The following is a 20,121-nucleotide window of genomic DNA, read 5'->3' on the forward strand; positions in this document are numbered from 1 at the left end:
CCAGTTGTCGCTAGCGCAACAGGATTATTCGTACCTTTTGCTAGACGAAGGCCGCCAGGCGTGGTTGGCAACCCGCAGCAGGATATATCAGTGGGGGGACAAGTCGAGCAAACTCTTACATTGATTGTGCCAAGGGGCGACGGGCTCCCTGGTCCTCCCGGGTATAGTCGGTTCCGATGGAATATCGATCTTGGACCTGTCGGCCATCGCAGAAAGTTTCACGATCTACTATGCGGACCTCTATGCTCCCCGAGAATGTCTGTCGGCAGAGGTTATTGCCTGATTTTTGGATGATCTTCCGCCCAGAACTCTGACTGACGAGGTAAGCGCGGACCTTGACCGCCCATTCTCGGCAGATGAACTGAATTCTGCTCTCCAGGAGCTGCAGCCTGGTAAGGCGCCGGGTCCTAATGGTTTCCCCAATGAATTCTTTAAACGGTACTTCCAGCAGCTTGGTCCCCATTATTTCAGGGTCGTGGAAGAGGCTAGGGAGGTTGGTCGTTTGCCCAGAGACTGGCGGCATGCTGAGGTGGTGGTTTTCCACAAACCTGGCAGGCCTCCCGAACACCATGCATCTTAACGTCCCATCTCTCTTCTCAACGTCGAGGCTAAGGTTCTGGCTAAGGCACTTGCTAATTGCCTCTGTCCCCATGTCTCGTCTATTGTTCATCCGGACCAGGCTGGGTTTATGCCTCAGCGGGCGACCCGTCATAATATTCGTAGAGCTCATACAGCAATCGCGGCAGCCGAGAGCTTGGGGGTACGCGCGGCCTTATTGCTTGCGGATATGGATCGAGCTTTTGATTAATTGAGCTGGGAGTATTTATTCGCCATCCTACGCAGATTGAATCTAGGACCTCGCTTTCTCTCCTATCTGACTTTACTTTACACGGACATAACAGCGTCTGTGTGCGTGGCGGGTTCTGTCTCGTCGGTCTTTCCCATTGGTTGAGGCACCAGGCAGGGGTGCCCCCTGTCACCCTATCTGTTCGCCCTGGCAATGGAGCCCCTGGCTGCATGGGTGCGTATTGATGCGCAGGTGTCAGGGCTTGACTGGGCCAACGGACTGTCGGATCGTATAGCCTTATATGCGGACGATGTGCTATTCTTCCTTACTCAGCTGGCAAGGACTGGCCCGCGGTTGCTGCGTATCATGCAGGTGTTTGGGGAGACTACTGGTCTTTATATGAATGAGCGTAAGTCTACCCTGTGGGTCTTGGGTGGAGGGGCTGACCCTGGTGCCTGGGCCTCCGCGGTGCAGGTGGTGCATGGGGGGCTGAAATATTTGGGTGTGTTCCTCTCGGACGCGCGGTCGATTTCCTGGGAAAGGAACTTGGTGCCGGTGTGGAACAGGGTGCGTGAAGATCTTAGAGTCTGGTCCCACATGCACCTATCTATATATGGCAATTTTCAAGATGGTCTCTCTTCCTCGCTTGCTGTACCAGTTGCAAAACCATCCATATCCTATTTCCTCTGGTTGGTTCCACCAGGTCAATGCGGCCATGGGCCAGTTTCTCTGGGGTGGGGGTGTTGTTAGAGTGGCTCGCCGTACTTGCTTTAAATCCACGTACTGTGGAGGACTCGCTACTTCTGACATTCTTTCGTACTATATGGCCTCACACCTGTTGGTTCTTAATGAATGGTGGTATGGCGACAGGTCGGATCCGGCGTATACCCTGGAGCGCTGTTTGATGGGAGATCACTCACTACATATGCTCCTCTATTCTGCGTCCTTGCGGCGTTCTTTGCAGAGTGTGACACAGCTGGTGTTTCAGGTTTGGCGACAGGCGTTGTGGAGGATGGGCTGGTGGAATCGCCTAACTCGAGAGATGCCACTTTGGCAAAATGGACGTTGGCGGCCTTGCCCGGCTTCCAAGACTGGGATGCGATTGGGATCTCCACTCTGGGGGATATCATGAGGGGACCCGTCCTGAAATCATTTCAGGACTTGCAGAAGGACTTTCAAATGCTGCGCACACAATTTTTTAAATATTTGCAATTCCGGCATGCTCTCTCTTCTAGCTTGGTGGGCCTGGAGGAGCTGGCCGACTTCAGTCCGGTAGAGGCAAAAGTTTTTATGGGGGACCTGCGGGATTATAAGATATCAAAAATGTACCAGTCCCTGGTTACACACTGCTCCCCATCTCTGCAGCGTCTCCGTGGGGCAGGGGAGGAGGATGTGGGCTCACTTGAGGAGGAGGACTGGGCGGAGGTCCTGGCCTCCCCACGCGGGGCGGCTATTGCTATGAGCCTTCGACTCATCCAGTTTAAATACCTCCATAGAGTATATTTTACTAGAGTCAGACTGTACAGGGCTGGTCTGGTGGCATCCCCGAAATGCCTTCGCTGCTTGCATGAAGAAGGTACTCTGCTGCATACTATATGGGATTGTTCTGCGCTAACTAGGTTTTGGCGGGGTGTACTGGCATGCCTCTCAGAGGTTCTGGGTTGGGATCTCCCTCGGTCTCCTAAATTAGTGCTCCTGCATGTTATGGATGATATAGGGGGCAATGTCTACAAGCGCCACCTGATGCTCCTGGGCTTTACCCTTGCCAAGCGCGACATTGCAAGGGCTTGGAAGGCGACGGCCGCACCCTCCGTCTCAGTGTGGAAGGCAGGACTGGATTTCTGTATTGGGCCTTGAAGCCCCAATTTTTATAGCACGGGGCTGCCCGCGTAAACATTATAAAATCTGGAAGTGCTGGGCGGATTGCAGGGGATTGGAATTGGAGCTCATTCCAGCGTAGAGATTGTGTGGGTTGTAGTCTTTTCCTCCCTTGTCTTGGGGGGGCATGTAACATACACGTATTGGGCGGCATGGTGTCTTTTGGACATGTTTCATAGTGAGGGTAGAACTGTAGCTCCGATCATACTTGCTGATTTTGCTGGATTGGCTGTGCGATGGGGTGTGGGGTGGGGGGTGTTATTTGTTTTTTTGTTTAATTTTGTTGGATCTTATATGCATGTCCCTTCTTTATTCCTCTTTTGTTATTACATGAGAAAACTGTCAAAGTCAGGATTTTGTTCATTGAGCTACGGAAGCCTCTGGGTTACAGAGCTCCGCTGAATGAGCATTTGACAAATAAAATTTGTTTACAATAAAAAAAAAACAATACACATGGTGCCCTCACCCCAAGTCAGCACCCGGTAAGGTGGCACCGATCGCACCGCCCTAGAGCGGGCCCTGGGTTGAGCTCACTCTGCTCACTCTGTGCTTCAGGGGCCTGCATTTTATTCAGTGCTTTAAATGGAAAAAAATAAGTGCAGGTACTCATTAAAATGAGCTAGAGGTGTAGTGAGGGGGTGGGGCTAAGGGCAAGACATGATGATACTTAAAGACTTCTATATTAGTTGCAGCACATACCGTAAACACATGAGAAATGTGTTTATATAAACAAAGCAGGTTAACTCATTACACAAAATGAAAGAGAAATGGGCTAATATGTTAACATTTTCTTTTTTTACAATAGTTGCACCTTCTTAATGTCATACTGTTAATTGCTGTTTGGCACAAAACTGTATATTTTTGAGCACGCTAGTAGGAAGAAACTGAAAATACCCCCACGTCGAACCAAAGCTCTTATGGCACCAAGCACATGAAGCAACTCATCATGACCCTCCCCAGAAGATATCTCTTGTCTCTTCCATCGATCTATCCATTCATCCCTTCATCCTACCATTTACCTGCTGATGTCCACCCTTTAACCTTTACATTCTATCGTCTATTCAGTCTTTCATCAATCATTCAGTTTTTCACCATTCTGTCTATCCACCCTTCATATTCAAAGCTATCCATCCATCCTTTCATTCATCCATCTTTTTATCCACCCTTTCCCTCATCCATCAATCCTTTCGCTCATCCATCCATCAACCCTTTCACTCTTTTATTCCATCCTCCCTATCACTTAATCCCTCCTTTCACTCATCTTTCATCCATCCTCCCTACCTTTCATTCATCCATCCAATCTTTCACTTATCCACCCATCATCCACCCTTTTATCCAATCATCTACCCTCTTTCACCCATGCATGCTTTCACTCGTCCATCCATCTATTCATCTATCCATCCTTACCCCCACCCTCCCTTTTACGTTATCTATTAATCTTTGTCACCGAGCAGACATGTCCAAACAAAGTGCCACACATTTTCTTTAAAATACCTCCTGATAGTGTGTTGATTCACTCTCTCTTTCTCTCACTTTTTTCTTACAAAAACAGGCATACATACAAACATAGCAGACACACAAAAGACTAAGGTAGATGAAAGCCATCTTTTCTCTTCACCTACCATGGCTTTTTAATTGCCACCTGTGCCTGACTGGCCTTAGCCTGATTGCCACTGCCATGATTCCTGTGTTTGCACAAATGCAGACAGTGTGAATGTGATTGACAGCAAAGGGCCTGAATGGACACCGCTCTGTCAAGCACAGCGTGATGGTGAGCACCCAGACATTATTCAAATGAGCCCTGTTGAAGAGCTCAGTTGGGGCTCAGATTGGGGGGGGGCTGCAAAAGCGGCACCTTGGCTGCCAGAGACACGTCCCACTCCAGCTCACCAGCACAGCCAACCTCTCATGAGTACCGGTACTCTCCACTGCAGTAGAGAAGTGCTGGTACTCAGAGTTATAAATCTAAGAAGTGCCGGTACTCAGTACCGGTGAGTACCGGCCCATTTAAAGCACTGATTATATTCATAGCTGCCAAGATTTCAGATTGCATGTCTACCATTTCCACGGTTTCAGTGTGCCTGCAGTGAAATTCAAATGTTAAATGTGTGATTCTTAGAGAAGCACTTTCTTGTGAATAAAACCAAGCAAATGTCAGTGGATAGAGATAAATGTCAGAAATGACACCCTTGTTAGCAGTGAGAAGCTCTGAAAAGATTTTGACACTGCTGCAAAACCGCTAAAGTGAAAGGCCACTAACCTGATGCTTCTAAGATGAATATTGGGTAAAGCCAGTATCATATCTGCGTAAAACGAACACTTTTTTTTTACTCTGTCCACAGTGCCATGCATCGTCCTGTAGGGCATCTACTGAATATATGTTTTTCTCACAAAGTGGAGAGCAGTTTCTTGTTCGATTGCCTATTATACTGGAGGCGACTATGGTCCATGCCAAAAATTGCACATTATTACCTCAGCTCTACATGATGTCATCATGGCTGGAAATTCAGTCAAAATCCCCTGGTTTTTGCACATTAAGGAGTCACTATTTGACATTGAGGCTCCTGAGCTCTGGGTGAATTCAGGCATTACTACTTTTCCATCAAATTTGGCCCTGAAAAAGCTCTATTGAACGGTAAAAGAGGCCAAAGATCTGTGCAGAAAAGATCCTCCTAGAACATCCTGAGAATTCCTGGATATCAAACCAGAAAGGATACAAGGCATACGGGGATCAAGTGACCGTTCAAAGCGACAGAAAATTGTAACTTCTATTTAGGGCTGGGACTCTCCTGTTGAGGATTTTCACCAAGCGCTGGTCTGCAGGGGCCATTGTCTCCTGCCCCTCTGCTTTATTTTGACCGACAGTATATCCCATGTTCTTTTTCCCTTGCCCGCATACCCAAGACCCCGCAGACACTGGTTAGCCCACGTTTGTAAACAATTAGGTCAGCACAGTCATCTAGCTGCTCTTCATATTTTGAAGACGGACTCTAGTTTATCCCTTGCGATCCTTGGGGCAGATTTACAAGCCCCTTGCGACACATTTACGCCGCCGTTGAGTCACTTCTGTGACGCAGCAGCGGCGTAAACCATGCACCATGTTGAGCCTTATTTACAACGTGACGCATCTAGGGAGATGAGTCACGTTGTAAAGCCCTGCGCTACATTAAACCTGCGTCAGGTTTAATGTATGCAGGGTGGGCGTTCCGTCTGAAAAGTGACACAGTGAAATCTACAAGATTTCACTGAGTCACTTTTCGGACGCCGCTGCATCAAAACCCTGCGCCTGCTTGAAGCAGGCGTAAGGCGTGACGCAGCATGTTAGATATGGGCAGCACCTGAGCATTGCTGGAGTTGGGTCGCTCTTGCGCCACGACTCCATCAATACGCCGCCCTTACGCCATCAGATGCGTCACGCATCTATTTATCCTTGCACCACGATGCGCCGCATTGTAAATGCGGCGCATCTGTGATATGTGATATGCAGGGATGCGCCAATCCTTGTAAATCTGCCCCCTTGTTGCTAAGTTTCTAAGGGCTAGGTGGATATTCCATAGAAAGCTTTTACTTTCTTCATAATGTAGTTGATATTTCTTTTGACTGTAGCTGGTACCTAGAAGTGTTAATATGCCTTTTCTTTAAAGTAATACCATTATGGTTCTTTTGAATGTTATCATAATGTAGAGGTTTTACTATAAATTATATTTTATTCTTATCTATGTATGTTTTATAATATTTGTATAGTATATGTTTTATGTGTACTTTTATGGCCTTAGCGGCCGAATTAAAGTATATTGAATTGAATTGATTTGAATGGAATTGAACTGAAAATACTAGTGGCTAGCACAAGGTGGCTATCTTGTATTTCTGAGATACAATTATTTCGGTTAAAGCAGTGGCTTACCAAAACTCTGCTGTGTGCTCAAATCATCCACACAGGTGTTTTGGGTATGCCTCTGAGTTTTGCTGATGATTAATTATTTACTTCTTAATTTTATTTGTGAAATTATATTTTTCAAGAGATATTTATCTGAAGGAAACTAGACCAAACTGAAAAAGGCAAGAATATTAATAAATGATTCATAACTAGCAAAGCTGTCAACCTGTCAAAGGTGTATCTCCAGTCTTCTGACACTACAGTCATAGTCTGCTGTGAGTTTAACACTCAGAAGCACTGCATGCAATATTTTAGAATGTCGTGAAAGGAAACTCATATGGTTTTAAACTTAAAAAGAGGACAAAAGAGAATCAGCCTACAAAAAGATTTACATTTGCGCCACTACATCAAGTTGCCGTGAATTATGGGGAGGGGAGGTTACAGCACAGCACTCCTTTGTGCCAAAATAGGTGAAGCATGCCCTTTAATTTCAAAACAACCATCACACGATATTTCTGTTGCTAGCAGGTAACTGACAATATGCTACCCATGTAGGCAAGCGATTTAACCTCTCGCATAGGAGTAGTAAGCGCTATGGTGCAATTTACAAGGGCTTTATCTCTGCTTTTTGGCTTAAAAAGCCAAAGAAGCGGAGATAAAACTATCACCCTATTAACAAGAGGGTGCTAAATTTCATAATCGCATGTTAGCACCCTTTTTTCCCAACGCCTCCCTTTGCATCTCTAATGAGATGCAAAGTGGGCGGCACTGGGCGTACCCCGGATGGAAAACCTTGCAAATTTCGCTGATGTTCACATCGCGATATTTACAAGGGTGACTCAGCATTTTAGCACACGTTAGTTTTTGGAGAAAACAGCTGTTTTCCCCAAAAACTAACATCTGCTATAATGCAGACTTACCTATCTCCAACATTGGGGTGGATTATGCTGATACGACCCTGTGGGTCGCATCAGCAAGGTTATCGCCGTTTTGCAGGGAACATCGCTGGAAAACCAGGGATGTTCCCTGCAAAAGGGCGATAACCTCGCTATCTCTGGAATTTCTATCGCCCTGGAGAAATGCGTTGTTAATAACGCGGTACCAGGGCGATAAATTCCAGAGATAGCTTGCGATAATAAAATTATCGCTAAGCACGGCCAGCGATAATAATCGCTGGCCGTTGATAATATGCCCCCAAATCTTTTACAATACAATAGAAAAATACACACTTGTTAATATTAAAGCACATTAAAAGAGTCTTTCAATCATGCAGTACAATGGCATCACGGTGACCCAATAGAAAAAATGCAATGTTGATGAAAACAGTTTAGTGTGAAACTCAGTTCTCACAATCATGCAGATAGCAGGAGCCGAGCAGAGCGGCAACCAGAGAACCAAAACAAAGCTGAGAAAAAAACACCATGGCCTCCACCACACCCACCTCACCTCTAACGCCACAGTCTGGCAGTCTTCATTTTCTCCATATCCATCTCCAAGCAGAGGAGCGACGCTGGGGAATGGTGGTCGGATAAAAAAAATTGTTTACTGTGGGTCAGGTGCAACAAAGAATAGGGCCCTGCTTTTAGTCTTCAGCCACTGCCCAATGACTCTTCCTCTGCAGTATGCAAGAGGGGGTGCGCCATCTACAGGGGTGGCCTATACAAACCTGCCAGGCTGCCTCAGAAGTGGAAAAAGGAAAGAAAATGGCCAACGTTTCGCTACACTCGGGGTACTGCTGGAGGGTTGACTACTCGGGGTACTCTGGCTCTGCCCACGGGTTACTCGATGGTAGCTTGGATGCTAATCTTATAATTCCCAATCCCTTGCCTCCTACCCACAAAAGCTACACCCCTTCCCTCATTTCATTTTGAAAACACTGCACGTATGATATTTGAGATGAAAACCGCCTTAGCTCTCCCTGAATAAGCAGTCAAAATGCATTAAAAACAAGCTGCCAGCATCCCCGTAGACAAGGCTTCCACGCATCAAACATAGAATAAGGCAAAAGAAGGATGCTGCAAGCAACTGCTAAAGGGGTGGTTTTTAGAACATCAAGACCTATGGGCCCCATTGTTAACTAACATATTTAATTAAATCTCCAAGACTGACTCACCTCCATCATGGAGAACAAGCATTATAGTGCCAATATATTAAAAAGGGGATAAATTGAACCCTCAGAACTATCGGACTATTTCTCTTCTAGATTCCACCGCCAAACTCCTGGGTCGCACTTTACTTAATAGGTTAGAAGACTGGGCAAGAGAAAACAATGTCCTGATGCCTTCCCAGTATGGATTCCAGAAGGGCAGGGGCACGATCGACCAATGTTATGTTATGTTATGTTATGTTACATCCACTTGTAACGCGCACGGCTACTCATGAGTGTCTCGGCGCGGTGCCACGAAGGTGAGAAAGAAAAGTTTTAAGCAAACAGATGAGTCTCCAAACTCCATTTGAAGAGAGCAGGATCCTGAAAGGAGCGTAAGTCAAGGGAAAGAGCATTCCAGGTCAGACTGGCCTTCACAACAAAGGAGCTTCCCCCGAGCCTCTGAAGCTTAAAGCGTGGGACATAGAGCGAAGCGTGCCTGAAGGGACATAAAAAGCAAAACGTTTCTGAAGATAGATGGGGCCGTGCCCGTGGAGGGCCCGATGAGCCAAGACCAGAGATTTAAATTTGATTCTATGTGCCACCGGGAGCCAATGAAGAGAGCGCACATGATGATCCACGCTGGTCCTTGCTGAAATGCCCAGTAGCAGTCTAGCCGCCGTATTCTGTATAACCTGAAGTTTTGTCAGCCGATAGACCGGGATACCAACATAGAGGGCATTAGCATAGTCCAAGCGTGACAGGATCAGGGCACAAGTAACTGTTTCTTTCGCCGCCTGTGGGAGAAGCGGAAAGAAAGACCTAAGAGTCTTAAAAAGGCCAAAACAGCAGCCGGTCAATTTTTTGATGTGCGACGAAAAGGAAAGGGACTCATCGAACCAAATCCCCAGATTTTTGGCAGGCTGGCCCAAAGAGGGAGGCAGAGGAGAGTTCGGTGGCCACAATAAATTTTGAAAGTTGGGAAGGAATCTGCCAAATAGTAAAATCTCGGATTTTTGTTCATTACATTTCAGCTGTGCGCCCGCTAACAAGTGAAGACGGCTGCAAGACAATGTTGCGCCGCATGAACCGAATCCGATGCCTTATCCCAGGTGAAAAGTAATTGGGTGTCGTCCGCATAGGCCATCACCTTAGCCCCTAGCTCCTCTGCCAGATAAATCAAAGGAGTTAGATAGATATTAAAGAGGAGCGGGCTAAGAACGGAGCCCTGTGGGACCCCAGTCGTGACCAACTGAGAAGGGGAGGAGCACGGGGCGAGCCAAAACTGCTCAGCACAATCCTCCAAAAAGGACCTTACCCAACTCCAAACAGCACCAGTAACACCAATTTCTGCTAGACGAGCCAGCAGAAGATCGTGCGCGACTGTGTCGAACACCGCAGAGAGATCCAACAGCACTAGAGCCGCTCTCCCACCTGCGTCAAGACAGTCCCGTATAGCTTCTGACACCTCCACTAAAACCGTCTCCGTGCTGTGGGAGGCTCGAAACCCTGATTGCGCTGGGTGCAAGGGAGCCTCTCTCTCCACATACTCAGTAAGTTGTTTATTCACCGTTTTCTCACAGACCTTGGCAATGGCCGGGAGGAGGGAAATAGAACGGTAATTCCCTGGATTAAGATGATCCAGGGAGGGCTTTTTAAGGAGCGGCAGAATCTTCGCCTGTTTCCAGTGCCTAAACTTAGGCTTGATCATCTCCAAATATACCAGAGCAAAGGAAGGGAATAAATACATGGCCTTTATGGACCTTTCGGCAGCTTTCGACTGCGTAGTCCATTCTAAACTCTGGACAATCATGGCCACGATGGGCAAAAATTCCAGGCTGATTATTCTTATACGGCAAATGTACTCACAGGCGACGGCCTCAGTCCATTATGGAAGGGACAGGGAATGTACCAGACTATTTAGGATCATGAGAGGAGTCAGGTAAGGCTGCGTCCTCGCCCCTTTTTTATTCTCACTTTATGCAAATGGAGTGGAAGGAGCCCTGAAAACCTGCACGCCTGATGTTCCGGAGTTTCCCTCAGCTCCATTACCAATCCTGGCCTACGCATACGACGCCATCCTGATAGCAAGGACAGCTGTAGCACTGCAACACCTAATTGACACCTATGTGAGCTTTATGTCATCCATGGATCTTAAGGCCAATGAGTCCAAAACCTTAATCTTAGTGTCAGGACTACCCCCTCCCAAAAGCATTTTGTTGTTCCATATTGGAACTCGTAAATTAGCTGTTGTGGAGATCTTCTCATACCTAGGGGTTGTTTTTGAGACCAAACAAACCTGGTCACACATAGTGGGTAGTAGGGCCCAAACAATGGAGCATACTATGGTGGCAGTCGCTGGTTTTATAAAAAAACTAGGCTCAAAACCCCTAACAACAATAAAAAAGATGCGAAAACGATCTCAGCAGCGACCTATGGGGCAGGGGTCTGGGGCACAGCAACAACCGACTCTCTACAGAAGCTGGAGAAATGGTTTTTCAAGAGGATCGCCTCGCTCCCTCTTTTATTTTCAAACCATGTCACTAACTTAGAGCTGGATATGCCCTATGTGTCTGACATGGTGAGAGCAGCCCGATCATGCTGTGGCACTCAATATGGTATAGGGACACAGTCGATCTTAACCAGACTATTATACTAAATTGCCTCTCATTGGATAAGGCTTACAAGATCCCCTGGTTGGTGTAAGTTACAACGACTCTGTCATCGCTAGGAGTCCCTGAGCTGTATGTAAATCCCACCTTGTGTTCCAGGTTCCCTAAGAAGAGGCTAAAGGCACTAATTTTGGCGAAGCTAGGCTATGAAAGGGAGGAATGTCAGAAGTTAAAAATAACTGTAAAGACCTATCACTCGATCCCACAAGTGACAGTGGGTGAATACTTCTACCTGGACGCGGTAAGGAACCTGCAGCATAGGTTTATTCTTTTAAGGCTCCGCTTAAACTTAATTCCCCTAATGCTGGGTTTCCCTTCAAAACAGTACGCTCACAGTGACTTGACAACTTGCCCATGCGATAATCTATCAGCCCAGTCTGTTCTCCACCTTTTCTTCTTTTGTCATTTTTATAAGGAGAAGAGAGCCAGATATATTAAAGCTCTTTTAATACGGCACGATTTTAAGCAGTGTCACGTTGCCCTGTTCTATCTGAAAAAGCTTCATGATCCTTTTGTATGTTTCTGTGTACCCTCAATCCTCTGGGCTTGTAAACATTGGAGACATTTATTAGAATTGGAGAGCTATGCTAACTTTCAGCTTTAAACTCATTTGTTTTCCTGAACATACTACGTAATCTCCTCGCAACAGTCTCGTAGAGGTAAAGGATCTCCATAACACATGTAATATTTTTAAAGGGCTTTTATAACTTAGAACGGCGGTCCCTTTTTATTTAAATGTATCTGTTTTTAAACCTATGTATTTATGTGGCAACCAGGAACCTGCAGTTTAGCATCTACTCTTTTATTATGTTCACGGCACAAATAATAAACATTGAATTGCGTAATTTGCACAGCTCAATTCTATATCCCCATTGTTTTGGGGTTTGCACTTGTACATTGTTTTTTGCTATTTTAATTATTCGTTTTTAAAATCTCATATGCATTGAACTGTATTGCACTGAGAAGAATGACACTGTCTTATCTTTTTAATATGTATACTTTGATGATCTATGTTTTCAAATTAGATCGAATAAAGTTATGGAAACGAAAGGGGTGGTTGCTTTTACGATAAGTGTTCCTTTAAATAACAAAAAAAAACGACTGTCATGCATTTCAAAAGAAACAAATGCAACCGGAGGGGAAGAGCAGAGGCGGGTGGTGCTGGGAGTAGGTTGATCACACAGGAGACACAAGGAAAAAAAAAAAGAAAAGGCAAAGCTTGCACAAACACGAGCATGAGACCAAACATTTTGGGACTATAATGTAGTGTCTCGCCAGACCATTTTCCCTGCCCAAACTGATTTTCATGACCTCCTCTACCATTTATCACACGTTCCTATTGTTCCCTTTTGTGCAAATTGCATTTTGGCCCATTGTTTACACTTCATACGACCCGAGCCGGAGACTACAGCCTGAGCCAGAGAGTACGGCCCGGGTGCGGAGAGTAAGGCCGGACTGCGGACGTAAAGATACAACTCATAAATGATCTCTGTGAATACCAAAAGTTGTAAAGTTAGACTTTTGTCTCAGATTACCTCTGTGAATCGGCCATTATATAGTGTTTGCCCGGCCTTTGTGCTAGGAAAATGATGCAAAAGGTAAACTGTCAAAAAACATTTTTGAACATTTGACATTGGGCATGGAAACTGTTCATAAAAGTAAACTTGCAGAGAAATATTCTTCATAGATTTAGAGCTTGGCTGTGTTTGAATATAGAGAACTATATCTTGCTGCGTGGAGAAAGGGAGCTTTCCCTGGACAAAAGCTTTTCCCAGGTGGAGGTAAATTTCATGAATTGCGGAAAAAAAATTAAATTCACAAAACGTTGGTGGTGAAAAAATCAATGTACACACCAGTGACTTCGAAGTTGTTGGTCAAACACAAGTGAAAACTTTCTAATGTTTACCATTCAATTATCCCCAGGTCTCGGACTCAGTAGTGTAGAACAATGCCCTTTCCAAGATGTAGCTTTCTTTGGTTATTTGACATTTCCATAGCCTCATCCTCCTATACTGAATAAAATGTAGATACAGACTGACCTATCGACCACTATTTAGGAAAAAATCTGAATGAAAAATGTGACCTATAGTATATCAGTTGGCACATGCCATTATTTAGGTGCTGCAGTGAAAGATCAGCTTCAGGGCACATAAGTAGGTGTGAGGATTTTGCCACTATTATAATGTACGCTATTAAACTCAAGGAACATGATTGGAAAAAAATATTTCTGCTGGCGGCAGCCACTTTCATTTTCTTTACCAGATCTTATGATGTAGCCCCAAGAAAATGTATTTGAAATTCCCTAAAATAGGGTGGCCGTTATAGACTAATGTCGGTCGCACTACCTGGTAAGCAGTACGTATGTGTGTATCGTTAAAGGAGAAAAATGTGCTCCCCTGAGGAACAGTCTATTTTTTCAACGTAAACCATATGCATATAGGGCTTGATTACAAGTTTGGCGGTCGTCCTGCAAGCTGCCACGCCAGCGCCCCGCAGGAAAACCGACAAACCCGTAGTCAGACCGCCCACCTGATTAAGAGTTAATCCTGGGCTGGCGGTCGGTGATGCAATGGTGATGCGGCAGTGCATATCTAAGGCCCATTGGTGTGCCCTAGACATACACCGCCATCAGGCTGCCGCAGCCCGTTCCAGAATGATATGAAATGCACAGTGTTTTGAATTCCATAGCGTGCAGGAACTAGGGGTGCAAATGTACAGGGAGACACAACATGTGCCCCCCTGCATACACCCACTGGCCCAGGAGACACAGGGGGCCCAGTTAGGGCTCCCTTAGTTTCCTCACCCCCACCCTTTTCATGGCGGACTCACCAACATAAAATGGACGGCGGTGAGGAAACATGTAATATGCCCGGCAGTGCTGCAGAGGCACCCCCAGCCAGCATAATACTTCCTCAGACCTCTGCACCACCACCGTGGGATCACAGATCCCCAGCGGTTGCAGTGGTCCCATGGTCCTGTGGCGGTCTGACCACCCAAGTCGTAATACGGTGGGTGGACTGCCAGTCTAGCGGTCCACAGACCGCCACCATGGGTTCAGTGGTCCTACGGACAGCCGAACCCATAATCCGGCCCATAGTCTAAAACATGTAACCACCTTTCTTTCTGCAAGCATTTTTTCCAATTTGTAAAACACATTTAGAGCAGCCACAGAAAACATTAGCATAAATAAATTTTACTTCTTAAGGGAATTGCTTCTTGACATACAGCGGTGCACATTTTGTAGCCCACACCAAAGTCGAAGCGGCACTGTTCATCCATGGAGTAATTTATGCCTGGTAGTTCTGGGAGCTTTGGCCAGTCGTGCTCAAATGGGTCATCAAGAAGGCAGTCGTAGGAGCTGTGGAAAGGGAAAAATCATAAAAAGCACTTAACAGGACAAGTGAACCCATAAAAATTATTTATTTTTCATGGGTCTATTCCAATGCACCAATTAAGGACAAAGCGCTGCAGTTTACGGATGCAGTAAACCAGGCACCTAGAATATCTGAATGTTCTTTGTGATACACAGCAGGTTGTGATACAAAATGATAGCAACAGACAATTTCACTAGTAAAATTAATTGAAGTATTACATTGCAAATTCCATATGCACAATTCAGATGTGATTTGTGGTGTTGACTTGGAACCTGGAAGTGACTCTGCCTATAGTAGGAGAGACATCATTAAGGCATGGTTCCCTAAGTAAATGATGGCGGTTTGAACTTGACCTAAATCAATAGAAATCGATAATCAATTATAGTCAAAAGACCATTATCACTTTTGTGGACATTTGGGAGTTATTGAAGTTAATGAGTCCATCACAGTGGGAGACAGCTTGTACAACAAAACTATTACAACTCATGCCATTACATCTCATGTCCTTGCAACGCAAAAGGTGTGCAGCAGTGGGTAGAAGGTGTTGGATTTAACTCCAACACCTCCCCTACTGTTGCACACACTAGAGTTGGAATAGAAAATTTATATATTCCAACTTCCAGTGCCCCCCGACAGAAAGTCGGAGTAAATGTTTGCGTTGCAACGGAATGCGATGTAATGCCATGTGTTGTAATGTCACCAATTCATCACAGTATACGCTCCTGAAGGAAAGTTGTCTTCTTTCCTAGAAACATTAAAAGCCAATGCACCTGAACTGAAACACCTGTTAGCATTTGCAAGAGAAATATCAGTGATGGAATGGGTCTAGAGACTGAAAACAGTCTTCTCTGTGAGAGCCAGCAATGCAGGGGGTTGAGGCAGGCTAATTGTAGGGAGTGAGCAGCGGGCATGAATGTTACTATGGAATCCAATAATTAGTTCTCCGTTACCCCACCAGAAATCTTTAACAAAGTCTAAAAAATATACAGGATGAATAAGATTAGAAGATAGGGTCGTTTACGGTTTGTGGGGGCAATTACAATGAGTTTGACTTCTTTATGCAGTCCTCTTGTCCAATGTGATAGAGGTGAAGAGAAACCAAAAGAGGGATCGGAAGTTCAGAAAGAATGACATACACCTGCAATGTAACATTCAGTGGTTTAGATGAATGAATAAAGTGTGTGCGGGGGAAGAAATGCTCTGAAAGGGGTGTGGCCTAAGAAGTGCATCAAATAACCTTCACAGTTAATGGGCTATGTATCTATGGGTCTTACGTATGTTAGATAGAATCATGTGCATGATGAATTCATTAGGATTTTACTGTTCAAAGAATAAATGAAACCAGCAGGCAGCAAGATATTTATTTAACAGTTTTTACAATATCATTGTTCTTTGCCATTAGCAATAAAATAAATGACCAGGTAAATTTAAAGTAAACTGTCATAGCTTGGTTATACAGTTGGTATGCAGGGGTACCTTTAATTGTAGGCCACCAGTGTAAAAGAAAGTGGCCACCATGTAACTTGTAATAAACTGGACTTCTGGTGGTGTTCCATTGGAGCTCTGAAAGTCACAAGCTGGCAGGTGCAGTTTTTTACTTTAGCCTGCAATGGACAGAAATAGAGGGAGGGCCCTCTAGGGCTCTGGTTCATTGTCTGTTTATTTAGGGCTTGACCATGGATGTTCATGCCACAATTAGAGCTGTTAAGGACTTGCTCCTGACTGCAAATTGTTAATTCCTTGGTATACAATATTGCCCTTGTAACACTGAAGTCATCTGTATATTACTGTTTTAACAAAAGTTTAATACCAAATGTTTTTCAAAATATGCAGTGATAAGACTATTGCACAGATTAGCCAACAGCACGTCTAATGTTACATGCAACGTCTACTATTTGGCATTGTGGAATCTAAAGAAAAATCAGGACCGAATTTTTAAATATTCATATACTTATGAGTGTCACACTTGAGTGAGTCATAGTTTCCTGAATTCATTCAGGATCTTTCTAATACATATTTCTAACAGTGATAAAGAAGCGAGAAGTTGATTTATGCTCTGGTTATTGCCCGAATTTAAGAGCACGAGTGTAATAATAAAGTCCATTAGCAGAGATGTAGGTTACATACGATGATTTATTGATCTTAGTTGCAGGTAAGTATATTTAAGGGTTCTTAGCTTAGATCTTAGGATAGCCCCACCAGGAGCATCCTCCCTGCTGCGCAGCCCATACTCCAACTTACACTCTCCACCTCACAGGCACCCTGACATTCCAATGCATCACCATGCACTCCAACATTCCACACAGCACATTCCTACTGGCTGAGCAGCAACGGCAAGAGTACCAGGGAAGATGCAAAGTACAATACAACAAAGTGGGCATTAGTCGAATCATTCTCTGGGTTGGAACTCTTTAGCTCTGTGGCCTGGGCTTCTTCTAGCTCCCCTTTAATTAAAGGAGAATTTAAAAACAGCTCTCACCCATCAACATCTACAAGATTGTCTGTTGTGTACTCCTGGCCTCATCACTTGAATTTTTTTTCCTAACATCCTCGGGTGTCTTTGATATTGTATATTGCGATAGTTTTTTGGGTTTTTTTTGCAACTTTTATTTATTAATATTTAACAGCACAGTGCTAAGAAGAAGAGTCACAAGACATCGGGGGTTGGGTCCTGGAAGAGAGTACAGGTAGTTATATTGCTATAGTTTTTATGTTGTTTTCAGCACCCTGCTTCCTCTTGTCATTTGGTATACCCTATGGTTGGGAAACACCACCCTATAACCACTATTAATAGGATATTTAAAGTCACTGAACATTCCTAAACTAGATAGAGGATCGAAGCTGGCAGATGATTTCCTATGGTCATGGAACCCTGAAGTGGCTTGGATTATCTGTTTTTGTATGTATAGTAGTGAAGGGATATTTTATTGCTTATAATTACGGCTTGCAGTTTCATGGAATTTATTTATTTTAGGTGTCTATCTGTATCTATTCATACTTTTTTGTGTGATAATTTTATCTGTGTTCAGCGATATTTATTTTAGGTTCTGTGGAGAAATGTAGCGGAAACTACTACATTTTCACATTTATTTAACTGCTAAATGTACACTTATACTTAAATGCCAGACAGGTTTCAATAATATGAATAAGATAGATGATAAATCAATACACTACTATGCGAACATGCACATTTAGTATCAATTTTGAGCATATATACAACTGTGTAAGCCATATCAGGAAACTTTCTCTCTTTTTTAACTTGTTACTTGTCAATGTTCACAAGTATTATCCTGGCAGTCATGACTGAAAACATTTAGATTCACTAAAAAACAACGTAATTCCCATAAATAAAAGCAGAAAAATAGATGTTTTTCTGTCTGTATCTTTAAAAATGAAAAACTGAGATCCTTACTTATTATGCAATATCTTTTTCAACACTCATCATTTTAACGCATTATAGGTCATGTTACTGCCAAAGGAAGCTGACTGCCCCTGCCAGTCAGTGAAGAAATATGTGGCATTATGCAGATAGATCTCTTGTGAGAAGGGTTTATGGCCCAAAATTGTTATTCTGTCTGCTACAAAATTTGAGCTGTCATATGAAAGCAATTATCAATGTTTCATGGATGCTCCAGTTTTATTGTTATGTTTGACCTCAATCAACTGGAACATCTTGGTATAAGCAAGCAGTGCCGGCTTTAGCACTGGTGGCGCCCAGTGCAACAATGTTTGTTGGTGCCCCCTGTGACCACCTCCACAACGGATTCCATCACTACCACCCTTTAACAGTGGCCCTCAAGTCTCCATAATCACTCTCTCTCAGATGCGTTTAATTTGTTTTTTAGCACTGCTGCCACTCATACAAGTGTGGGGTGTCACAGGACTTTACATCACACACTACACAGAGACAATCAATCATACATGTGTAAATTAGTGTATAGGAAATGTGAAATACGACAGAGGACTACAAGGTGTAGGAGTCACATCTCATCCAGACTGGTAGACAGTATAGTTTAAGAGTGTTTGGTCTGGAGAAGCATAAACTCAAAATGTAAAACTTAACACCGTGGTTCGGGGTTCTCATTAATAATCAAAATTGATTTCTACCCAAATGAACCCTTTTTCCAACATTAGGATAATAAAAGACTTGGGGAAAAAATCATAACGCTCTAATCTATACCTTGCAGTTTGCATGCAGCTCTTTGATGACAGTTAATAGATCACTGTTCTATGTTAGGATTATAACTAGGGCTCCTGGTTTTCCGTTTTTATGGATTTTTACATATAAATACAGACGGAAAACAAGTTTTCCTTTATCTGTATTTATATATAAAAAACGGGAAAATACTAGTACATGTTGCTGTGCTGCCGTCTGGTGTCTCCCCCTCCTTAAAGGGTTAAGAGGTGTCAGCCCGGGCTGAGAAAGCTTCCCGCACACACAGAGCTGCCAGCCGCACCCGAGTACTTCACAGGTCTTTGAAAGACCATTTATTTGTTAATGAGGCTTTTTTGTTCTTTTACCCCTTTCAGAGCCCCTGCCAGAGTCAGATTAGGAGCCTCTATTCACACCATTGTTGTGTGAGTTGTGGCTCTTGCACCAAGTTGTGTGCACCGTGCCGGCTTTAGGGCGGTGCGACCGGTGCCACCGCACCGGGTGCTGGCATCCTGGGGGCGCCTGTTTGAAAGTTTATTATGCTTTTGAAGCACCTGCTGCAGCGTTTCTTTCCCCGGCAATTACCAGGCCTCACATAAATGTCAAGATAACTCGTGTGATTAATTATCTTCCTGGAGAGAGATGAGCATTTTGTATATAGTTGAGGTTTTGACTTCGGTGAAGTTAGTGCAGAGGGTTAATATGCCTGCTGCAGAGAACGTGTACCAAGTAGATTACAGAGTGCGTATGATGTAAACAGATCAGCAGGTTACTGCTTTCAAAAGAGACATCTTTTTTGTTACTTGCAATTTATAACTTAAAGTCCTAATATAGAATAGTGAGCTATTAACTTTCATCCTAGAACTGCATACACACTGCAAAGTATACGTTAGAACATTGATTAATGTTGCAAAAAGGGATAATTTGGCTAGAAATCGATTCTTATTATTAAAGAAAACTCCCAACTATGCTGTTTCTTTTTCGACTCCGAGTTTGTGCTTCTCCACACCAAGCACTCTTAAACTATACTGCCTACCAGTATGGATGACATGTGACTCCTACACTTTTAGGGGCATATTAGCAAGGGCTGGAAATATAATTATCGCCGCTTTAGCGTCCGTTTTCGGGCGATAAGCGGCAATAATTATATCGCAATATCATCAGGGACATGCTAGTGCGTGTTTCTTTGATGTAGAGCCCGTTTTTTCACAGCCTCGCCTCGCATCGCTAATGAGATGCAAAGGAGGCGTGGCTGTGAAAACAACACATGAAAATATCGCGAAGGCAGCGATAA

General features: G+C 44.2%; 1 protein-coding gene across 1 annotated transcript in view; it reads right to left on the minus strand.

The window, feature by feature from the left end:
• Nucleotides 1-20,121, minus strand: part of ADAMTS3 (ADAM metallopeptidase with thrombospondin type 1 motif 3) — a 558,188-nt gene that overhangs the window by 138,430 nt on the left and 399,637 nt on the right. The window contains exon 10 of the mRNA XM_085636296.1: nucleotides 14,526-14,658. Within this exon, the coding sequence (XP_085492422.1) occupies nucleotides 14,526-14,658 (133 nt within the window). The remainder of the gene's footprint in view (nucleotides 1-14,525; nucleotides 14,659-20,121) is intronic.

Source organism: Triturus cristatus, chromosome 2_1 (genome assembly GCF_964204655.1).
Source record: "Triturus cristatus chromosome 2_1, aTriCri1.1, whole genome shotgun sequence".
Lineage (NCBI taxonomy): Eukaryota > Metazoa > Chordata > Amphibia > Caudata > Salamandridae > Triturus > Triturus cristatus.